Source organism: Mesoplodon mirus, assembly GCF_964341445.2.
Source record: "Mesoplodon mirus genome assembly, chromosome: 1".
Classification (NCBI taxonomy): domain Eukaryota; kingdom Metazoa; phylum Chordata; class Mammalia; order Artiodactyla; family Ziphiidae; genus Mesoplodon; species Mesoplodon mirus.
The window spans coordinates 3381850-3403728 of NC_138976.1; the positions used below are offsets into that span (position 1 = coordinate 3381850).

General features: G+C 57.7%; 1 protein-coding gene across 3 annotated transcripts in view; it reads left to right on the top strand.

Annotated features, from left to right (window-relative positions):
• The first annotated feature begins 5348 nt into the window (after positions 1–5348).
• The window catches only part of OLFM1 (olfactomedin 1), a 34840-nt gene continuing 18309 nt past the window's right edge, over positions 5349–21879 (top strand). Inside the window, exons 1-2 of one of the 3 annotated variants that reach the window (XM_082617249.1) lie at positions 5349–5581; positions 17223–17372. In XM_082617249.1, the coding sequence (XP_082473375.1) occupies positions 5516–5581; positions 17223–17372 (216 nt within the window). In that variant the 5' untranslated portion in view covers positions 5349–5515. Of the gene's footprint in view, positions 5582–15012; positions 15274–17222; positions 17373–21879 lie in introns of those variants that run through there. The other 2 variants (XM_082617248.1, XM_082617250.1) reach the window with 2 other exon arrangements.

A 21879-nucleotide genomic window follows, 5' to 3' on the forward strand; every position in this document is an offset into this window, starting at 1 on the left:
GCCGGACTCCTGGGAGCACAGGGTGCCCTTGGAGGGAAGTCATTAGTTCACGGGGACTGTTGGAGCCAGAGCTGTCACAGGAGTCATCTGGGGGCAGGGAGGCTGGGGAAGGCCAGGGGGCTGAGGCCCGAGAGTGGCTCCAAGGATGGTTCCTGGGAGCCCAGCTGGACAGGTAGGAGGGGAGGCTGCAGGGGAGGCTTACGGGGGCTGCAACCAAGGGAGGGGGGTCTCGGCGCCACTGGCTCCTGGAGGAATACTTTCAGAGTGAACATCTCCTCCCACAAGGCCTGGGGGGTTCGTGAGAGAAGACCTATAAGCCCTCAGCACAGGCCGGGCACACGACAGGGATGAGAAAGGTGTCAACGCCGTGGTCTCTGCTGCCTTGCTCCCCACTTCCACCGTGACAGTGCATTGCATCCAGAACCGGCCACCTTTCCTCCCCAGACGACTTCCCAAGGTTAGAAGCCTGCCGACCGGCTGCACCAGCCCGCATGCTGGTGAGGGAAGGCAGCTGGGGTCCTGGGTCTGAGCCCATGGCCGTCGCCAGGCCGGTGCCCGCAGCCCGGAGACGGCTTCTGTCTGGCCAGGCCTGTCACATAGTGGGTCTCAATCAAGCCCTGCCATTCAGTTCAACAAGGACAGTGGGCACCCAGGGAGGCTGAGAAGGGAGGGTGGAGGCCCGGGGGAGGGGGGTTGGGCACAGCGCCTGGAGGAAGGAGCAGTGCATAGCCCACCGGCTCTGAGCACCGGAGGCCGGACAACTCAACTCACGTGGGTTGGGGCCACTTGCTAGGAAATTTGCAGGGAGGAGAGGGGAGAGTTAGTGCCGTTTCCTTGGCAACTTCTCTGTCACATTCTAATGAGGCTGGCAGAGGAAGCAGGCCCGTCTTAAAGGAGAACGAAGCACATAGATTTGGTGGCGTTCGGAGGAGTCTCAGCAGGAACTCAGCTCCTTCTGAGCTCTGGCCTGAGTTCCTGAGGACAGCAGTAGAGGGGCTGGGGTGACCGGGACCTGCTGTACCAGTTGAAGGGGCTCAGGCTGGCATGAAAGGACAAGAGGCCACTGATGCTTACACCAAGCCCCAAGCCCACTTCTACCTGGAGCCATTGCTCTGGGGGCTTCATGGACTCCCAGGTGGGAAAACCCGAGGGTGAGAAGAAAGACAGGAACCTCACCTGGTCAGCAGAGAGGTGTGGCCGCATCGGGGGCTGCGGCCCCCTTGCACACCGACTTCAGCCAACCCCAGAGCAGTGAACGGGAGCAAAGAACTCAGGAAGGGCTGCTGGGGGCACGGGGGTGGGCACTGGGCCCAGAACAAGGACCAAAAAACGAGGGGACTTGGGTGGCAGGAGTGGATATGAATGTGATAAACCCCGATAATGTAAAATAATACAAGCCCTGAAAATGCAGAGAAGGGAGAGGGGAGGCCAGAGGAAGAGGAAGGGAACGTGGCCCTGTCTTTCAAAGCTGATGTGGCCAATGTGGGCAGGAAGGAAGCCCGGGGCAGAGGCGCGTCCACCTCCAGGTGGGGAAGGGTCCGTGCAGACTTTTCTTCTTCCGTATTACAGGGTTCTTCCAGGAGATTGTAGCTTGTGCCGTGAAGATAAACGAGCTTTCAGTTAGCACCATCTTCAGTTTGACTTCGTTTTCCCATCCTCTGTCAAGTTCAAGGGCAAGCTAGGATTTCCTTGCTTGTGGGGGTGACAGGCCCTCCCATTAGCTCCGCTCATCTGTCCTCTGCCTCCAGCCTGTGAGCCTGGCACATCCTGAGCATTTCCTGGGGCTGCAACGCACCCGCCCCCCCCCGCCACTGCTCACAGCTGGCAGGTAAGGGCTGCCTCATCCCGCAGAAGGGGCGGGCTTGGGAGGGTGATCCCCGCACGGCAAGGGTCAGGTTTGCTTTTAGGGGACATGATCTGACACTTCTTCCTGGTATTTCCTCTGCACCTATGCACGGGAAAAATGTCTTATCACGACCACCCAGCCACAGCACCGCTTATTCTGGGCAGTGGGCTTTTGCTGCTGTGGCTACATTCTTCTTTGTATGTTAATTTTTAAAATTTATTTATTTATTTTATATTCATTTTTGGCTGTGTTGGGTCTTCGTTTCTGTGCGAGGGCTTTCTCCAGTTGCGGTGAGCGGGGGCCACTCTTTATCGTGGTGCGCGGGCCTCTCCCTGTCACGGCCTCTCCCCTTGCGGAGCACAGGCTCCAGACATGCAGGCTCAGTAATTGTGGCACACGGGCCTAGCCGCTCCGCGGCATGTGGGATCTTCCCGGACCGGGGCACGAACCCATGTCCCCTGCATTGGCAGGCGGATTCTGAACCACTGCGCCACCAGGGAAGCCCCTGTATGTTAATTTTTAAAGCAGTAAAATAACGAGTCTGTGTAACTGTTTAAAACAACTTTCTTAAGATATAATTCACGGACCATAAAATTCACCCACTTAAAGTGTAGAATTCAATGGTTTTGGTATATCACATTATTATTTTAATTGTGGTAAAAAATATAGTAAAATATATAAATAGACTTAGTAAAATTTTAAGTATAATTCAGTGGCATTAATGACATTTCCCATCTTGTGCAAATGCCACTGCTATTTCCAAACCTTTTTGTCACCCCAAACAGAAATTCTGTACCACCAGGTAATTACTCCCTATCCATCCTCCCCTCCCTCGGTCCCTGGTAACTTCGAATCGACTTTCAGATCTGTCAAACTGAAATTTGCCTATTCTAGATACCTCATGTACGTGGAACCATACAACACTTGTCCTTTCGGGACTGGCTCATTTTACACAGTGTAATGTCCTCAAGGTTTATCCTTGAAGCCTGTGTCAGAATCTTCTCCCTTTTTAAGGTTGAATAATATTCCATTCTATGAACATACTACATTTTGTTTATTCATTCATCTATCAACAGACACGGGCTTCCATTTCTTTGCTGTTGTGGGTAACGCTGCTACGAGCATGGGTGTGCAAGTATCTCTGTGAGAATCCGCTGTCAACTCCTTTGGGTATCTGCCCAGACATGGAATTACTGGTTCACATACAGTCAGTCCCCTACATACGAACCTTCAAGTTGCGAACTTTCAAAGACACGAACGTGAGTTCCATCAACGTTAGGCGTGAGTGAAATTGCAGCTCACCCTCCATCTCCTATTGCTGTGGATCCTTCAGCTCTACCATCTCCCTCCTCCTCTCCCTCCTCTGGTCAGTAATTCTTCTTGCCTGTTCACTCGATGCCAGCCCCTGGATGCCAGCTGTTGTACTGTACTACTGTACTTTTCAAGGGACTGTAGGATTAAAAACGTTTTCTTTATTCTTTGTGTTTGTTTCTTACGTATTGTTTGTGTGAAGAGTATTATAAATCTATTACAGTGCAGTACTATCTAGCCGATTGTGTTAGTTGGGGATCTAGGCTAACTTTGTTGGACTTATAAACAAATTAGACTTACAAACGCGCTCTGGGAACGGAACTCGTTCGTATGTAGGGGACTTGCTGCAGTTGTATGATTTTTAAAACAGAAAGCAATTCTTGCTACTCTTACATCTTAGCTCTCAGCCCACCTGAGGAAATCAACACAGCCTTCCTCCCCCGTCCATAAAACAAAACCCCAAGACTGGGTCACATCCCAGCTCCGTGACCATGCCGCCCATGCTTCCGAGCCTCTGTCCATCTCTGCTCCCCTGGCAGCTACTGAGGGAGAGACTGGGTGGAGTCTGGGGCGCTGCAATGCTCAGTCAGCTCCTTCCTCATCGTCCTTTCAGGCTTCTAAAACACCTGTACCCATTCCTGCCCCTGATCTTGTCAACAGCCTGTGAGACATGCAGCACGGCATCATTCAAGCCCATTCTACAGGAGTGGAAACGAGGCTCAGAGAGCCGCTCCCAGGAAGAGCCAGGACCAGGCACCAGCCCCTCCAGCTCCAAATGCAGCGTCTCTCATGGGTCGCCAGGAGCCCAGAGGTCATGCGGCCTGAGGAGAAGGAGAACACGCCGGTAAATCAGACAGAGGAAGGGCAGAGAGAAACGGGCCCCCCGCAGCTGTACCTCACCTTTCCCCCCATCTCATCTCAGATCCAGGATCCACTCAGCCTGGGGGCATCCCACAGGAACTCTCTCTGCTTAAACACCTCCAGGGCTGGGAAGCTCACTCCCTACCAGAAAGTCCAACCCGGGACCAGAAAGTGTTTCTAAATACCTATTGCCATCTTAGCTTCTCAGAAAACAGAGGTGCTTAGGGACTTCTCCCCCCAAATGGGGGATGTAAATGGAAAATGTGGCCCCCAGGATAAGCTCCCTGGCGTCTAAGACTTGGATCTGGGCTGGGAGTACATGTGAAAGGAGAGCCTGGGGGTGACGCAGAGAGGGGGGAAGGGAGAAAGCACATCTCCTCACCAGCTGGAGGGTGTGATCTCCAGGCCTGGGGGTAAGACAATGGGCGGGGCTCGGTGGTCTGGAAGCCCACCGCACTCTCCCAGGCTCCTGGTTCAGCGAAGGCATCTTGGGTACGCAGAGTTGTGTCTGGCTTCCATCTGAACCCATGTGCACACACCCCAGGGCAGACCCACGGGCCTGTGCGTGCCCACCTCCATGTATGCATGCGAACCGTGAAAACAAGGACAGACCTTCACCCACACGCCCCGCCTGGGGACAGAAGCCCCAGCACGCAGTGTCTGTTCCCTCTTCGCCCTCTTGCTAGCCACCGCAGAAGGAGAGGAAGGAGACCAGTGCCAGATGACCCACTTTCTAGCTCTGAACACCCCCCATTAACCAACCCCCCACCCGCCCACCGCCAATCATCCTTCCTGGGTCTCAGCCTCAGTTTATCTCATTAAAGGGTGGCCTCTGAGGTCACCTCCCGCAGCTGCCTTTCCCCATCCCCACTCCGCGTCCACTCGTTGAGTCCAGGGGGGCCCGGGTCTCCAGCGCCGTCCGCCTGCGTCCCGATCCCAGCTGCCAGGGCCCTGGAGCGCCGCCGCCACTGCGGCCAGCCAGGGTGGAGTTTTCTCTCCGATTAAATTTCCCCCGCCTTTTTGATGTCACATCCTGTCCCGGTCGGCTTCCCCGCCGCCGCCGCCGCCGCCGCCGCCGCCGCCCTCCCCACTCCCGCGCGTGAGCGTGGCGCGCGGGGCCCTCTGCGCCCCCCCGCCCCTCCCCTTCCCCAGCAAACTTTTGGCACCCGGGCCGCCCAGCTGCGCGCCCCAGCTTTGTGGGCGCGGGGCCACTAGGAGGAGGGGCCGAGGAGGGGCCTAGGGGCGGCCCGCCCGCAGCCCGCCGCCCGCCGCCGCCCGCCCAGCCGGGCGACCGCGGAGCCGCTCGACGCGCTCGAGATGCAGCGCAGAGGCTCCGCGCAGCAGACCCCGCGCGCCGCCTGCTCCGGGTGCTGAAGGCGCAGGGACACCACCGGGCGCCGCCGCGGAGCCAGCAGAGCCGGGAGCGCGTCCGCGTCCACGCAGCCGCCGGCCGCCCAGGGCTCCCGCACGCCAGGACGTGGGAGGTGTTCGCGAGACATGCGACCGGCCCGGAACCTCCTCAGCCTCCTCTTCCTCATCCTGATGGGCACTGAACTCACTCAAGTACGTGCATCCAACGCCATTTTCCTCCCTGCCTGCGAGGCGCCCGGCCGGCCCCGGGGAGCCCGGCAAAGTCGGGGAGCAGCTACCGCGCGGCCCGGCACCCCTACCCGGGCGCCCAGCCACCACGGGGTTGGGGAGAGGGCCAGAGTGCCAGCCGCACCTGGGGTGGAGGAAGGGGTGAAGGCTGACCCGAGAGAGCTGCCGTGTCCCCCAGGACCCTCAGCCCTGAACCCTCCCTCCTGGACTCCCTGGCCGACCACTCCCTGCTGAGAAGTTCACAGGGCAGCATTGGGGGGCGGGGGTCGTCATTCGGCTGCTACTGTCACCTGGGAGGAAGACAGAGCAGGATGCCCAAACCCCTGGCATTTTCAGAGGTGGATCTGACCTAACTCGCACCCCCTGCATCCCTCTTCTGGAGCATCCTGCATTGGCTGTAATGCTGCCCTTGGGGCTCCCTGGGCTGGCGGTGGGAATGGTGCCGCGGAGACCAGACCGGGGAGGGCAGGCGGCGCGTCTGGGGCTGGGGTGCATTGTGGGCTCCATGTGGAGGGTTGGGGGGCCGTTGTGGCCACCTGCGCGGCATGAAGTGTGAGTGGCAGGCGTGTGTGGGGACCGCTGGGCATTTTAAGTGGGCTCGCCATCCGTGAACAATGTGCCGTTAGAGAGCCTGTCTCCGGCTGGTATTCTCCATTTTAAAAATGCCATTTCGGAGCTGGCACGCCTGGGAGAAGAAGGGCTGTCTGGGAGCGCCGGACTGGAAGTGTTGCTTTGGCACCAGGGTGCTGGGAAGAGGCTGCCAGCTTCGGGAGCCAGGCTGCTCAGAGTGACATTAAAATGCCCTTTGGATGGTGCCACTGTGCCACGGTCTGTGCTGAGAGAGGCTGCAAGTCCAGGAAGTGGATGGGCTGCCAGCACCTTGGCCCCAAGAGCCAGCTGCCCCGACCCTCCTTCCCTCTCTCCCTCCGTGCCTCCCTCCCTCTCAGAATAAAAGAGGAAACAAAGGAGAGACGAGAGGGTGAGAGGTAGATCACAGGAGAGAAGGCTCTGGAATAAGCTTCCCTCGTTTTGCCTTGAAGCCCTTGCCGGCTCCCTGGCTCTGCCGGGAAGTGCAGCCTCCGCCCCAGCATCGGAAGGGTCTGTTGTCCCACCTTGGAGACCCTGCTGGTGCCATGCAGACAATCAGCCAGGCCCCCGGGAGCGGTTCTGCGTGGTCTCTGGGAGTGAAGTTTCCTTGGCTGCAGGGAAGGCCTGGCCAAGGGGCACACTCGTGCTCTGTGAATGGACACTGGATGTATGCATGTGCACACACACACTCTTCCACAAGCGCGCACCCCACAGACGTGGAGCCAGGCAGCGTGTGCCTTACTTAGACATCTCGGGAAAGAGATGGCTGGTCTGGGTGGCCCTGCAAGTGGCTGCCCTTGGGCCCTCCAAGCCCTGCTGGCCTCCTCACCTGCAGGCTCCCTGAGCCGTTCCCCGCCCTCTTCCAGAGGTTCACTTCTCAGTCTTTTTAAAGATCCCCTGGTCTTGGAAGAAACTTTTGGTTCAGCTTCAGTTGGAAGCTTTGTCTCGGTGGTGAGAGCCCTCGCCTGTCCACGCTGGCGGCGCCAACCATGTGAATGTGGCCCGCCCCTGCCCACGCGGCTGCAGCCACACCATCCCGTTCAGGACCCTGGTCAGCTCCCCGAGCCCAGGCCCTCCAGGGGCCAGGAAGGCAAACGAAGTTGTTTTCTTTGGAAGGCTCCTCTTTCTTGAAGCCTGAGCTGTGGCATCCCTCAGGGGAATGCCTTCCTCAGCACGGCCGGGAGGCAGGCCCCGCCCTCCCCGCGCCTGCCTCTGAGGCTGTGCTTTCAGAATCTTCCATTGGGAGCCCAGTATCCCTAATTGTGGTGGGATTTTGGAGCAAAGGCTCACCTGGCGAAAATACCTCCAACCAGCTCAAATCTGTGAAGGGGTCAGAGAGTGGCTGGCTCAGCCACCAGCTCCAGGGATCCCGGCTACCCCGGTCCTGCCCAGGTGGGCTTCCTCGGGGTCAGGTCAGGTGCCTCTCACCTTTATCAGTGACCTCTAAGGCAGGGACTGGGATTGGGAATGGGTGTGGGTACAGGGCTGGGCTGCTCTGAATAATCTGAGAGCTCCTTGGGAACACCCCTACCTAAGAACCTCACTTTCTAGATCCCGAAGTAATTCGATCCTAGGAAGCCACATTGCATGGTGTCAGGAGAAAGGCTGCCTACATGGGTGATGAGTAAAATACCTCTGGGCTTCAGGAAAAGGAGAGCTGAGCAGCAGTGACTGAGCTATGTCTGTCTCCCCTCCACCCTTTCCCTCTTCCACTTTAGGTAAATTGCTCCCACAGCGGCACCCTCAGTCTTAGGGCCCTTCCAAGGGACGTGGACACAAGGTTCCAGGGCCACCATGTTTATGCATTAGGACCCGTCCAAATGGGAACAAGTCAGACACGTATGGGTTTTACCTGCACTTCACAGGCGCTGCTCGAAGGATTCAGGCAGACGGGCGGGGGGAGGGGGGACTGTAGAGCACATGGCCGGGCCATCTGTTCTCCCGACAGCGTGCTTACGATGAGCCACTCAGTCAAATGCCAACTAGTGATGGATGGCCTACTACGCGCCAGGTTTGTGGCCCAGATGAACTCTGTCCTCAGATGGAAAGCTGCTTGACTGGGTCTTGTTCTGTGATTTTCAATGAAAGGCTGGTGTTTCAAGCTCCTTGAGAAGTGTCCTCGGAGCTTCCCAGCAGAATGCAGGAGAGGAGTTGACCTCTCATCTTGCGGGGGGCGGGGGGCAGCGCTGGGGGTGCCTGAGCCCCGCCCACCCCAGCCCAGCTCGCCTTCCCTTGAGAGACGCACGTCATCCCCCGTGTGTGATGGCATGAAAGGGGTGGGCAGCTCTGTGACCATGACCTTGGACCCGGCTGCCTTTCCCCTTCCCCGTCCCACCAGCCACTGTCTGGTTGCCTTGAGAAAGGCTCTGAGCTTCAGCCTGGACGTCTACCATTTTAAAACAAGGCGGATGAAGCTAGCTGGTGCTGGAAGATGGCTCCTCCCTCCAAACCCGCACTCTGGTCCTGCCCTCCCTTCCTACCACATGCAGCTCTCAGATGCCAGCTGGTCGGGCTTGACTCAGTCAAAGCTGGGCTAGCGATGCCGAGTACAGCTGTCTGTCATCCGGGCCATGTGCTTAGTGGGGAGACCTAAGGCTCTGCCGTATCCATTTGTTTAAGAGGCATGAGGGCTCTGGGGTCAGAGTGGAGGGAGCTGAGAACGCTTTGGAGAAGGGGTGCCATGTGCGCGGGGTCCAAGGTTGCACCTGGGTGAGCCGGGGCAGGAAGATGGGAAGGAACAGGTGGGCAGAAGCGGGCTGCACACAGACGCCGCAGCATGGAGAAGGGCCCAGAACCTTGGCTCTTGTATCTGGAGTTCGACAAAGGAGGGTTGAGGGATTTGCTTTATCTCAGGAGTGAAGTGGATCTCGTCTGACTAGTCCCCAAGCCAGAAGTGGTCTTTCTTAATGACATGACGACCCGACCCCTTGGGGTAGGGCGGGGTTCCAGCTGTGAATGAGCACAGGGCACCCTTGAGCGCCAGCTGTTACCGGGGCTGTCGTGTGCCCTCAGGCTTTACGGGCTGACTGCTGTGGGCTCTTCTGGAGCTTGGTTAGCTGTGTGCAGGTGTCAGCACCTGAGAAGAGACGTGAGTGGACTCGGCGGCGGGCAGGTGGGGGTGGGTGATGGGTGCTGTGTCTGGACAGGCAGGTGTCACAGAGGGGCTGGCGTGGAGTTAGCCCCTCAGAGCCCCGTCACTTCAAATCCGTTCTCTCCTTCTCAGATTCAGCCAGAGTGGAAGACCCCAACCCATTGCCCTGAACAAATTGAACAAGAATAAAACCGTCCATTCAGACGGAAGCATGAATTTTGTCACCTGCTTGAATCAAAACTTTGGCCCAGTGATCCCACTGATGTCCTGTTCATGTGCCCCAGCCCCTCGTGTCCCCCAGATTTTAGGCCCACATGTGCCCTGGATGCTGGGGTGTTAGTGGTCCAGGGAGTTGGGGGGTTCAGGACCATGGGGGTCTTTTCCTAAACCGGTTAGTTCAGCATACATGGGATTGATCCCGTCTTTGCACTGAGGTTGGCCGCTGCCTCGGGGGCTGGCCAGAGACCATCTCCAGACACGCAAACAGCCCGCACGAGAGAGTTGCTCCCGTTTTTCAGGGAGAAGGCTCTGTACCAGCAGGGGGGCGGGAGCTGTAAATCCTCAGCACCAGGCGGCTGCTTCATCTCCGGAAGCAATTTGCACCCTTGTCCCACTCACTTTAGCTCTCCGCACTAAAAAGAAAGGTAATTTTCTGCCCTGGGTTGTATTTATTACTAAAGTTATCAGGCCCTGTAATCAATATTTAACATCCCATGTAAAGTAATCCAAAGCTAATTACTGGCTCAACTGAATTAGACACACGGCAGCTGTGACCGGTGCTGCTGGGGACAGGAGACGCTTTTCGGCTCTGAGAGGTGCCCTGTAGATGCTCTCCCCCGCCGGAAGCAGCAGCCGTGAGGTCATTCCCATGGCTCAGGTAAGGGGGGAGAAAATGGAACAGAAAAATCCACATCTCTTCATTTTTTCAGATTATTACAGATCAGAAACTGGCCAGGAGCTTAAAGCAGAAGGGAGAAAACCAGTCACGAGGGTTAATATTTTTGGAGTGTCATCAAGTGTCAAACACCCCCCCACACACACACACCAGGAGCTTAATCTGGGTCGGGTAGAAGCCGCCCCAGTGACCCTGTGTTATTGTCCTCGCTCTTGAAATGAGGAAACCGAGGCTCAAGGGGCAGAGGGGGGCACGGGTTGTCAGTAACCTGCCCAGTGGCCCAGCAGGTAGGTGACAGACCCCAGATGCAGCTCCACAGTCTGTCTGACACCCGAGTTCATGTTAAGATGGAGAGAGAAGAATCAAAAGTAGAGAAACGCCTCAACACCACTGAGAACCAGTAAGAAAGGGGGCACCTGGTGCCGTCACGGCAGCTCATACGGCCTTTGGAAGAGGGTTTGAGAGCCGTGTCTCTAACTGTGTGGCCCGTTGCCCGGCCTGCTCTGAACTTGGAGCTTGGCTTTTCGCGGGGGAAGAGCCTGGGGGTGGGGTGGGGTGGGTGTCAGACCCCTTGGGGGTGGTCTGCTTCCTGCCACTGAGGCTGGGTGAACCGGACAAGCCCCTTCACCCCAGGAGGTGGAGGGCGCCTTCGAGGGTGCACTGGGTGCCCCGCCTCGGTTCTCTCCGGCCTAAAGGTTCATGCAGGGAGCCCCGCACCCCTCAAATCTCCCAGCATCTGCTTGATGACTGAGATCCAGGAATTAAGAAAAAGGACACAGACCTTCTTAGCTGATGTAACCTCTAAATCTCCAAATCGCCCCACACGCCTGTGCTCCTGGCTACGCTGTTTGTTACATTTGGCGTAATGTATAATTATGGGGCAACCGCCGCGAAGAAGGCTCCTCCTTGCTCAAAGGGTCTCCCCTTCTGCACCCAGGAAAGTCACTCCCACTTGCTTCAAGTGATGCTTTGGGGGTCTGAGGGTCAAAAAGAACAGAGGTGTGTTCATAAATATTATCAATAACTTTACTCATCACCCCAGGATGCTGCTTGTAAATCTGACAGCATAGCAGGACTCAAAGGAGGGCTCTCAGGATTGTAAACACTTCTGCTCTCTGATGGGTGGGTGCCTGTGCCCCACCCAGGCAGCCCAGCCCCCAAGTCTTGTCATGGTGACTCTGCACAGGTGGAATCAGTGGTGCGTGGCCTCTGGGGAGAGGGCATTGGTTGAGTCACCCCATAAGCAACTCGAGGGATTGCTCCAGAGTCAACACCACCCGTTGGTAGAGGGGCTGAGGTTTCTGAGGCCACGTCTGGGGTCCACACGCAGAGGGTCCGCGCTGGTCTGAGATGCTGGTGATGTGTTGAGGGCAGAGTGTGTGCTCCGGGGAGTGGCCACGTGTGGAAGCCTCTAGAATCCGGCAGCACCAAGTCCTCTGCTCTGAGCAAGTGTTACATTCTGGGGTGTTTCCTAACCCTAACCCAGCTGGACCCCAGAGCTGACTCTTAGATGTTTTTATAATGACACCACTTTCTAATTCATGTCAGGATCGATTACTTACTCAATAGAAACCAGACCGTCCTCCACTAGTTATGATGAGTTCCCTTACCCAGAAAATAGGAAATGGTCATGTTTGTGGGGCCCCAGGAGCCATGCGTTGAGCCCGGAGGGCCAGGTGCCTGCTGAACTCTCCTGTCCCTGTTGTGCCTCTCCCGAACTGGACCCCATTTCTGTTGGGGCAACTAAGACAAGGTGGGGCTGTGGCCTCCCTCCCATTGTCTGGATGTGACAGTCTGAGGCAACATTTATGAAAGGATCATGGAACTTTCTAGAGCCAGAGCAGAGGGTGTGGGAGGAGGCCAGCGTGGGCCTCGGGCAGTCAGCTGGTGGGTGGGAGGGGCGAAACAGTGCATCTATTCAATTCTCTATAGAGAACTGACAGGTAGTGAGATGATGACTAGGATTTAAAGGCATGGGGGTGGGGGTGTGAGTCAGCTTTTCCTCCCATCCCTCTCAATGCTTTGACCTCCTGGGGTCAGCTTAGTGCCCAGGGAGCTGTAGGAATTCCAAGGTGCAGCCCACATTTGGCAAGCCCAGTGTGAGTAACCCAGATCTTTTCAAAAGACTGCTTCTCAGCCATGCCTCAGGGGGTGCCATAAACCCTTTTAGGCTCCCTATCAGGACTGCAAGCTCAGGAGAAATATGATAAGGGGGTTTCAGATCTCCAGGCCGGCCCTAATTGCCTGTCCCCTGGAGAGTCTGGGAGAGATCCCGGGCCAGGGGAGCTGAAGGCGTTCCTCAACCCTTGGGTGGTCTAGACTCCAGCAGGTCTTTGGAGCAGGACTTGGCTTCATCGGTGTAAATGACCTGGATTTCATTTCCTCCCCTGAACAACCCAGCCAGGTTGGCACTCTTCTAATTTAGAGTGCCCATTGTAAATCCCACGGGACATGACTGCCATGAAATCAGATCAAAAGTTCTTCAAGATCAGGAGAGGTTTTTTTGAATTCTCTGTATCTGCTCGATTGGAGCTCACCTTCCTAGAACATAGCTCTGGGTGTTGGGAGCTGTTTTCACGTCCAGGAATACCTCTTCCGCATTTGTATGTCTGTATCAACAGCATCTCTTGTGTGTGGTCTTTAGCCAAAAGCAGCTCTTTGGAGAGGTGGCAGAGGTGTCCAGGGGCATTGAATCCCAGCTCCGTCACAGGCTCTCGTACCAGTCGCTCAGCTGAGTGTCCCCTCTGAGCACCTCTGGTCTTCTGCAAAGCGGGGATGGCGAGCATGGGCAGCCCTACTGCCCATGTCTGCTCCTGCACTGACTCACTGAATCCTTACACATCCTGCTATTATTAAACCCGTTTTACAGATGGGGAAACCGAGGCACAGAAGGGCTAATTACCTCGGCCAGGGTCTCACAACCAGTAAGGGGCAGAACCAGGGCTCAAACCCAGGCTGTCCGGCCCCAGAGTCTGTACACGGAGTGTCCACTCCGAGATGCTTCTCTTGGCGATGCATGTGCTCGGTTGGTTGTAGGGAAGTTTTCGTTCACGCACCATGCCCGGAGTCTGATCTATCGCGTTGCTGTTGCTTCTGTCCTGGGGTTTACAGCAGGCTGTACCTCGTGTCGTGGTTTTGATCTGGGGTCTGCAGCACACTGCACCCCACATCTTGCACATAGTAGGTGATAAGTAAATACCTGCAGCTTCCGCGATGGACGGCTTGAGGTTTTGGAGATTGGATTGGGTTGGATTTGAAGTTGTTCCAACAGAATAAGTGGTCCATGTCCTTCTGCAGTGGGAAGCGGGTGTGAGTGATTTGGGTCGGCACAGCTTGCGGCCCTAAATCGGTGTTTAACGTTCACTGAAGGAGAAAGGCGGAGAGTGGGGGACTGCTGCCCGCCCCCCAGACCCAGCGGCGGGCGGGACTCAGAGCACCGCGGTCGCGGAGCAGAGCCTGCAGTACCCGCTGGAGCTGGGAGATGGCGCCCTTCCCCAGCTGGTGAGATTTGCTGCTTCCAACCCAGAGGCTGCCACAGATCTGTGCATTAACCAGGAAAACAAACCAAAGGAGCCCCTTGAGGTCATGGGTCTCACACCAATGCTCAGGCCAGGACCATCCTGGCTGTAACTGAGTCCCCGCTACATAGGGGGATGGAGCAGAGAAAAGCTTAATGGGAGGCCTGGAGGAAGTACCTTTCATCTCCCGTTAGAAGCCTCCTGCAAATTCTAAAGTGCTATTAAGATGTTTGACCCAGTCAGGCCTGCGCTTCCAAGGAGACTTACATGTGTCCTGACACCGATGCTGCCGAGGGCTGGGGACTTGTGCCAGTCTGCCCTGCCCCTCTGCCTGGGCATCAGACCCCCCCACACACACACCCGGAGAGCCAGTGAGGACACCCCCCGCCCCCCAGCCACAGACCCCAGGCCCCTGACCAGGGCTTCACCTGCACCACACTCACCACGGGTGGGGCCGCTTTAGCAACCCTGCTCGGAGGCCTGAGCCCCAAACCCACACCCAGCTTCTGCACCCCTGCTGCATGCCCACCTGGACCCAGGAGCCCACACTGGGCGGTGCCACATCTGCCAGCAAAGGCCTTAGGGCTCCTGGCTGTCCCGGGCTCCCAGAAGGGCCTTTCCCCTAGCCCCCTCCCCCAGCGCTGGGGCTCGAGACCCCCCACCAGGGGCTGCTTTCGGAGCCCGCCGAGAGTTCGCCCTCCTGGCTGGGTTTCAGGGGGCTCCCGGGCTGGAGGAAGCCTGGAGCCACCGCCAAGCAGGTCCCCAGCAGCGGGGCGGAGGCCCTGGGCATGAGTGGGGTGGGTCTCAGGGGGGTGCCCGGGGCTCGCTGGCCGGCGACCTTGAGGGTGGAAGGGCAGCGGCCAGCCCATGCGCTAGGGACGCCGCCGTCTGCGCGGGCGGATTTTGACGACTTGGGAGGGGGTGGTCTGTCTTTCCTCCCGGGCCACCCCCTCCCTCCTCCATGGTGACGGGGCTCTGCAGGCCTCGCTGCCAGCAGCCAGGGGGCGGCGGGGAGCCGGAGTGGAGAGGAAAAATCCACCCATTTCCTGGGCAGATTGCGTCGGCCGCCGCCCGGACGTGTCCCCGCCTCCCGGCCGCGGCCCCCGCGCGCAGCCCGCGCGGCGCTCAGAGCCCGAGCCGGCGGCTCATCCCGGCGGCGGGCGGGTGGCAGAGGACGGTGGGCAGCGGCGGGGCGGCCACTCTCCCGGGCGCCCGGGGCGGCGCGGCCATGGCAGGGGCTCGCGGGGCGGCGGTGGCGGCGGCGGCGGCTGCGGCGGGCGGGCGGCGGCGGGCCGAGGGGGCGCGGGGACACGGCCGGGCGCCCCTGCCCGCCGCGGAGCCCGCCGCCTGAAGGCTGCCCGGGGCGCGGAGCCGGCGCCGGCGCGGCGCGGGCGCAGGAGGCATTCCAGGCGCGATGTCGGTGCCGCTGCTCAAGATCGGGGTTGTGCTCAGCACCATGGCCATGATCACCAACTGGATGTCCCAGACGCTGCCCTCGCTGGTGGGCCTCAACACCACCAAGCTCTCGGCGGCCAGCGGCGGGACGCTCGACCGCAGCACCGGCGTAAGTGCGCCCGCCGCCCGCCCTGGCGGGGCCTCCTCGCCCGCTCCCTCCCGGTCCCCAGCCCCGGGCGGGAGGGCGCCGCGCGGGGGAGCCGGGCGCAGGGGCAAGGGCACGCGCGGGGGCCACCCTGCTCCCCACACCCCAGCCTCGGCCACTTCTCCGACCGCGGTCCCCTCTGTGTGGCGCTTCCTGCCTCTGCCCGGTCCCCTCGCGGGGCCGGGGAGCCTGCCCAGGGACTCAGAGGCTTGGAGTTCTCATTCAACGAATAAGTCCCTTGTTGATGAGGTTAGGAAACTGAAGCAGGGGTCTTGGGGACTTGTCCAAGGTCACTCAGCAAGTAAGGGGTGGAGACGCGGTGGACCCCAGTCTGGCTGGGTCCAGCCGGGGCTGGGAACTGAGCCCGCCCCACTTTGCAAAAGCCGGACTGGACCGGCCGGAGTGGGTCCCGGGCGGGCCGGCTCCGGAGCTCTTGCGCTCAAAGTCCCAAGGCGTCTTTCTCTCCCCATCCCCATGCGGAGATCCACAAGGTCCCCGCCGGCGGAGGGTGCAGAAGGGCCGGGCGGGGCCCGGGGAGCCACAGCTGCGGGGCTCGCCCCTCGCCTTCCGCGCCCTCCTCCCACCCTGCCGACCCAAAAGCTTCTCGATGCCTTGGGGGAGGGGGGGAGCGGCCAGGGCCGCCTCTGGCCTGGACTGACTTAGGTGGTGGCGGGAGCGGAGGCTGAGCCGGAACCACCGGGGAACGGCCGCTGGCGGGGCCGGCGGAGGAAGGGGCGCGCCTCAGCCTTGCTCCCTCTAAGCCAAAAGGAGAGGTGAAGGACACGCGCTGCCTCTCGCGCTCCCTTTGGGCTGTCAAGGGCGCAGCGCTCGGGGAGGAGGTCTCCTGGTGACCCCTTCTAAGATCATCATGCGTTCACCTCACGTGCTCTTTCAAGAATTGCATGCAGCATTTTCTTGCTGATGACTTTGTACCTGCCTCTGGGTCCTGAGCTCCTGGGGTTGGAAATGAATGAAATGAAATGTATCTACTGTGGATTCCCTCCACCCAACTTCTCCCCATACCAACGCTGAAAATAGCCGGGAGGTGACTACCTGAGGCCACAGGGCAGGCTGCAGGGTCTGTACTCGGGGTGTTTTCGGACAGTGGTGTCTGTCTGCCCCCATGTACATGGGCGGGACCACCTGAGCTGCAAGGTGACACCAGCCATGTCACCATGTCAGCAGCCATGTGCGGCTCTGGTTTCGTGACCGTCCTTGCGCACACCTCAGGATTGAGGTTGGGTGTGACCCCTGCCACACATGTCACCAGCAACTTGGTGATATCTGCCCAATGGCTAGTGGGTGGCAGCCTGTGCAGAGTTGAAGCCCAGCATCTTTGCAGGCAGCCTTCACCAGACTGCCAGCGGGAACACTGCTGGGGCTCGGGGTCGTTGCAGCTCTGGGCTAAGAGGCTGCTGGATCCCGGCTTGTACCACTGGTACTGCTTCCCCAGTACCAGGGAGCAGCAGAGGGAGGCTGCGCCAGCCTCCCCTGCTCACCTTACGGGAGGAGATCTTACTTCTCAATTACGTGCCGTTGTGAGTCAACCAGCCACTTGCTTTCCTGCCTTGTTCCTCAACCAGCGTGCATCTCCGGTCACCCCTCCCTTCCACCTAACCTATCAGTTGGGTCAGATGCCAAAACTCCAAACATCCCCTAAATTAAAAAATCCCTTGAATTAAAAAAAAATGTTTTAAAGAGTCGTGCCTGTTTGACTCCCTTCCAGCCCTGGGGATCCTGATGGGAGACCGTCTGTGTTCCTCCCTGTTTGTACCTCCCCACGGTCGGCACATGTCTTTGGACCGCTTCTTTCTGCCCTTTCCCGGGGGCTGGACGTGGACGGTCATCCCGGTGCGCTGCTTTCTGGTCTCACCTTCTCTCCCTCCCTCTCCCTCGCCCCACCTGCTCTCCAGGTGCTGCCCACCAACCCTGAGGAGAGCTGGCAGGTGTACAGCTCTGCCCAGGACAGTGAGGGCAGGTGTATCTGCACGGTGGTCGCCCCCCAGCAGACCATGTGTTCACGGGATGCCCGCACGAAACAGCTGAGGCAGCTACTGGAGAAGGTGAGTCTATGCAGGGTGCGTGTGCGTGTGTGTGCATTTGTGTGCCCACACCGGCAGCAGGGTCCGTCCCAGCTCCAAGACCTCATTCTTCCCTGGCATGGCCCACTGGGAATACTGGTGAATGAATGAAATGGATGGATGGAGGGAGGGAGGGAGGGAGGAACGGAGACTCCCCCAGGGCTGCCCAGGAGGAGGCGAAAGCTCCACTGGGAGCCACGTGGGCTTTAGCGAGGGAGCATTTGGGGTTCCTCCCCCACACCGCCATCTCCGGGTCACGCCCACAGCCTGTGGTCCAGAGGGCTCGGAGCTGTCGCCCAGCAGAACCTGGGAGAGCTCCCTTGGAGCCCGGAAGCAGGGCCGCTGGGTGGGATCTTTGCCCCGCTGCTGAGTGGTTGGACCCAGCGACAGCCAGGGCAGACGTTCATGCCCGTGGCTGCCTTCCCGGTGCAAAAGCAGATTAAATCATCACCTTTGTAACCCAGCTGGGCACAACACTTGCGGTTTGAATCCGCTATTTCATTCGATCTTCACAAGAGCCAGGTGAAGGTGGTGAGATTTTCACCCCGTTTTAAGAAGTGGAAATCTGGGTCCAGGCAGGTGGACTGACTCTCCCAAGGCAAACAGCCAGTGAGCAGGGAGCCGGGTTGGCTCTCAACCCCGGGGCCGGCCTCCCACCTGGCCCGCGACCTCTTCCCCAGACGGAGGCTGGCACTCCCCGTGGATCTTGGCAACCTGCCACCTGGAACATTCCACTCAGGAACCCTGGGGTCTCAGGTAACCTGAGCACCAGTTGTCCTGGGAGTCACTGAGGGGAGAAGGAGAGACGGCGGGCCTACTGCTGTACTCACCGCCCTCCCCAGGGAGAGGGTGCGTTTTACATCAGGCCCCTTCACGCCCTGCGGGAGAGGGGTCACACCTCCCACACCACACACACATGCTCACGTACACACACGCACACAGACACACATCACACACAGCACATGTAACTGAACACACACAAGTACATATGCACAGTCACCACACACACCTCACATGTACACACGCGTCACACAACACATGTATATACACCACATGTAACTGAACACACAGATACACACAGAGACCACACACACAAATATGTATACACAGTCACCACACACACCTCACATGTACACACGCGTCACACAACACGTACATACACCACGTGTAACTGAACACACAGAGACCACACACATGCACAGTCACTACACACACCTCACACTTACACACACACCTTACACACCACACACGTTACACATAAACGCTCACGCAGACACACACACACACACACACACACACACACACTCTCAGTAAAGCCGAGACTTGTCCATCACCCGAGGAGCGCTGGGGGGCCTGTTCCGGGAGGAGAGCCTCCATCCCGGGGGGAGGCCCTGCAGCCGGTGGAGTCTGTCTAGTTCGGTTCAAGCCCGACTCGTGCACAGACCCTCACACGGGTTCTGGCAAAGCAGGTCCCTTTCTTGAAGTCAGTGGGGAGGATGGGGGGTCCCTGAGGCTGTCGCGGCCCTGCTGTGCGGAAGGGGCCTGGGCAGGAGGAGGGCTTGGAGGAGCTGCCGCCTGGCTCCCCTCTGAGGATCTGTGTGTTTTTGTGCTGCCATCTTTGGCCACCCCAGCAAATCACTTTAAAAGAATTAAAGAAAAATGTATGTAACAGATTCCACCAACATTCATTGACACCAGACTAGACCGAAGCGTAATGGGGCCTTTAATTATTCATTATTGTAGAGGAGGGAGGTGGAGCTCGGTGGGGCCTCGGGCAGCTGGGGGGTGGCCCCTCAAGCCCTTGGGAGGCCATGGTCAGTTCCAGACAGCTCTGTGAGCCCCTGGGAGCACAGGCCTTGGAGGCCTCCTTCCTGCCTGTGTACGCCACAGCGTTACTGCTTAAACATTTAAAGCCTGCTTTTACACCCTCGTGGGCACTGTGTTCCCACTTCTCGGGGCAGGAGCCATTTGTTGTATAGAGGGCCTGGCTGCTGCACGAGAAGGGCAGGGCTGTGCATCCCTCACTCCTTCCCCAGCCTCCTCCTTCTCGGTGGGCACCATCTGAGCATCTGTTCTGTCTGTGGGCCTGTGGTCCCAGCTGTGCCTGTGTCTCCAGCCTGGCATCCTGTTCAAACCCACCCGAGGAGCTTCCAAAGGTGGAGCCTTCGGTCCCAAGCCCAGAGGTGCTGCTTTGAACTGGCCTGCGGTCTTGAGAGGAACCTAGCACCAGTGTCTCATGAAAGCCAGGCCGTCACCCCGCGTTAGGGCTGAGGACCCATGGCAAAGGGCGGGCAGGGGCCTCAGGCTCTGTTCTCTCTGAAGAAGCTCATGGCCCAGAGCTTCAAAGTGTGGGCTCTGGAGTCAGTCCGGGCTTTGCATGGTGGCTGTCTGCTGTGTGACAGTGACCAAGGCACTTAACTTCTCTGAGCCTTTGGTCTCCTTCTGTGTAAGATGAGACTTGAAATAGCGCCCACCTCCCAGAGTTTTGTAAGGATCAGATGAGATCCATAACGCAGTGGCCTCAGCACAGTGCCTGGAACGTAGGAAACGTCCCAGAAGTATTAGCGATCAGTGGTCGCCTCCAAGCCAGCTGTGTCTGCTGCGTGCGCAGGTTCCTGCCGCTCCTCCCCCCTTGGCACCTGCAGCCACCTTGGGCGGGGTGGGGGACTGTGCCTTTGGTAGCTGTGTGACCTTGAACTCCTCAGTTGGCTTCTCGGGGACACATCCTACAGGTAAGGGAATGGACGTGCTCAGAGGCGGGGCCTCTAGACGGGGAGCTCAGAGAAGATGCAGGAGTGTGATGGTCGCCTGGGGCTTGATGATCTGCTTTCTGATCAGCCGGAGAGGGAGGTGCTCATCCAGCCTATAGTCCATAGGAGGGACGGATTAAAGCGACTGAGTGACTTAGCATCTTTAAAATATGTTTTCTAAATTTAAAATTTAATTTAAAACCTTTTGAATTTGTTAAAAGCATCCTTCTCTGGCAACTGAACAGCCCAGAGGGCTGTGTGTGGCCCCAGCAGAAGAACCAGGCTGAAGCCAGCGAGGGTCCCGCAGCTTCTGCTCAGCAGGTTTTAGCCGGCAGCCTTGTGGGTTTTGCTGTCCATCAAGAATCCCCCTAGGAGGAGGAGGAGGGGTCTTGACTGGAGCTGTCATTTTTGTTCCTTCCTCCCGCCATACGGCTGTGCATTAGGTGCTGGGCCTTGCGCTTGCAACGAGGCCCGTCCACCTCCCCCCGTTGTCCAGCAAGGCGGTTGAGACAGGGTGTGGGTCACTGCCATGCAGGCATGGTGCCAACAGGGTGATGGTGTTTCCAAGTGGTGTGCGGCCACTTCTGGCTTGGCTCATCAGGGAAACCTCCCTGGAGGAGGTGGCATTCGGGCTGGGCCTGGAAGGATAAAGGGAAATACAGCTTTTCTCAAAAGAAGTCCTCAGTTATTCAAAGTGACAGAACAAACTGTTGAGGGGGACAGGAAGACCTGAGGTAACAGAGCAAGTATATTTCAGTTTCCCCTAAAACATCAAAACAGAAAGGATCAGAGCGAGTCAGAGTCACCCACATACTGTATTTTACAAACCTGAATTTTTAAACCGAATATGTGTGCATTACTTTCAAATAACAAGCCATAGAATACCAGGCACTTTTAAGCGCTGAGTTGAGCGGTATCAGTTTTTCCTCCTTTTGGTTGCTCTTTCTCATTTATTTTATTTGCGGGGGGTGAAGGACATACCTTAAGAAGTGCAAACCACACTATCATCTCTTCTTTTACTGACCAGGCAAAGCTAAGCCTCATACCCAAATGATTCAGTTCCAAAAAAGGGAGGGTATTTTCAAATTCAGCAAAAAAAAAAAAAACAGAAATGAAGATTTGCGGTTATGGAGGTATCTTCCCACTGGTAATTGGATTCGATTCTGAGAAAATGACCCAAACAGCACTTTGGCCACCCTGAGCCTTTTCCACCTCCCTGCCACCCCAAATGCATTGGCACAGAAGCGCAAGCCAGTTTCCTGAAAATAAAATGCACTGGCAGGTGGCTGCACTAAAATTGTTTTTCTTTGAAGCTCTCTGGAACCCTGTTGAATATTAAAGTTTCATCTTGAGGCTAGACTCAGTTCAGATCTGCCTGTAAAGGTGTAGAACAGAGATTCTTCATTTGCTGGGTGATTGATTCCTGAATCTCTGTTCTGAATGTACGTGTTTTCAGAACAGTCATCTACCTATGATACTGTGGGATGTGATGGATGACGTGCAAGATGCAGACTCTGGGAGCCCAGTCCCCTGCTTCCCAAGCACTGTGCTTACGCAATCAGCCCTCTCAGCGAGACACCCAGTGAGATTTAGGGGGAAAGACATCTGTGCCTGGAGGTGGGGGAAGCCCAGCTATGTTGTTCATCTTTGTTGGTGTTTATGCCTGCCTGACTAATTTCATCCTGCAGAATAAAGAGACTAGAGACAATCACCTGCCCACCCCACCCCCCAAAAAAAGA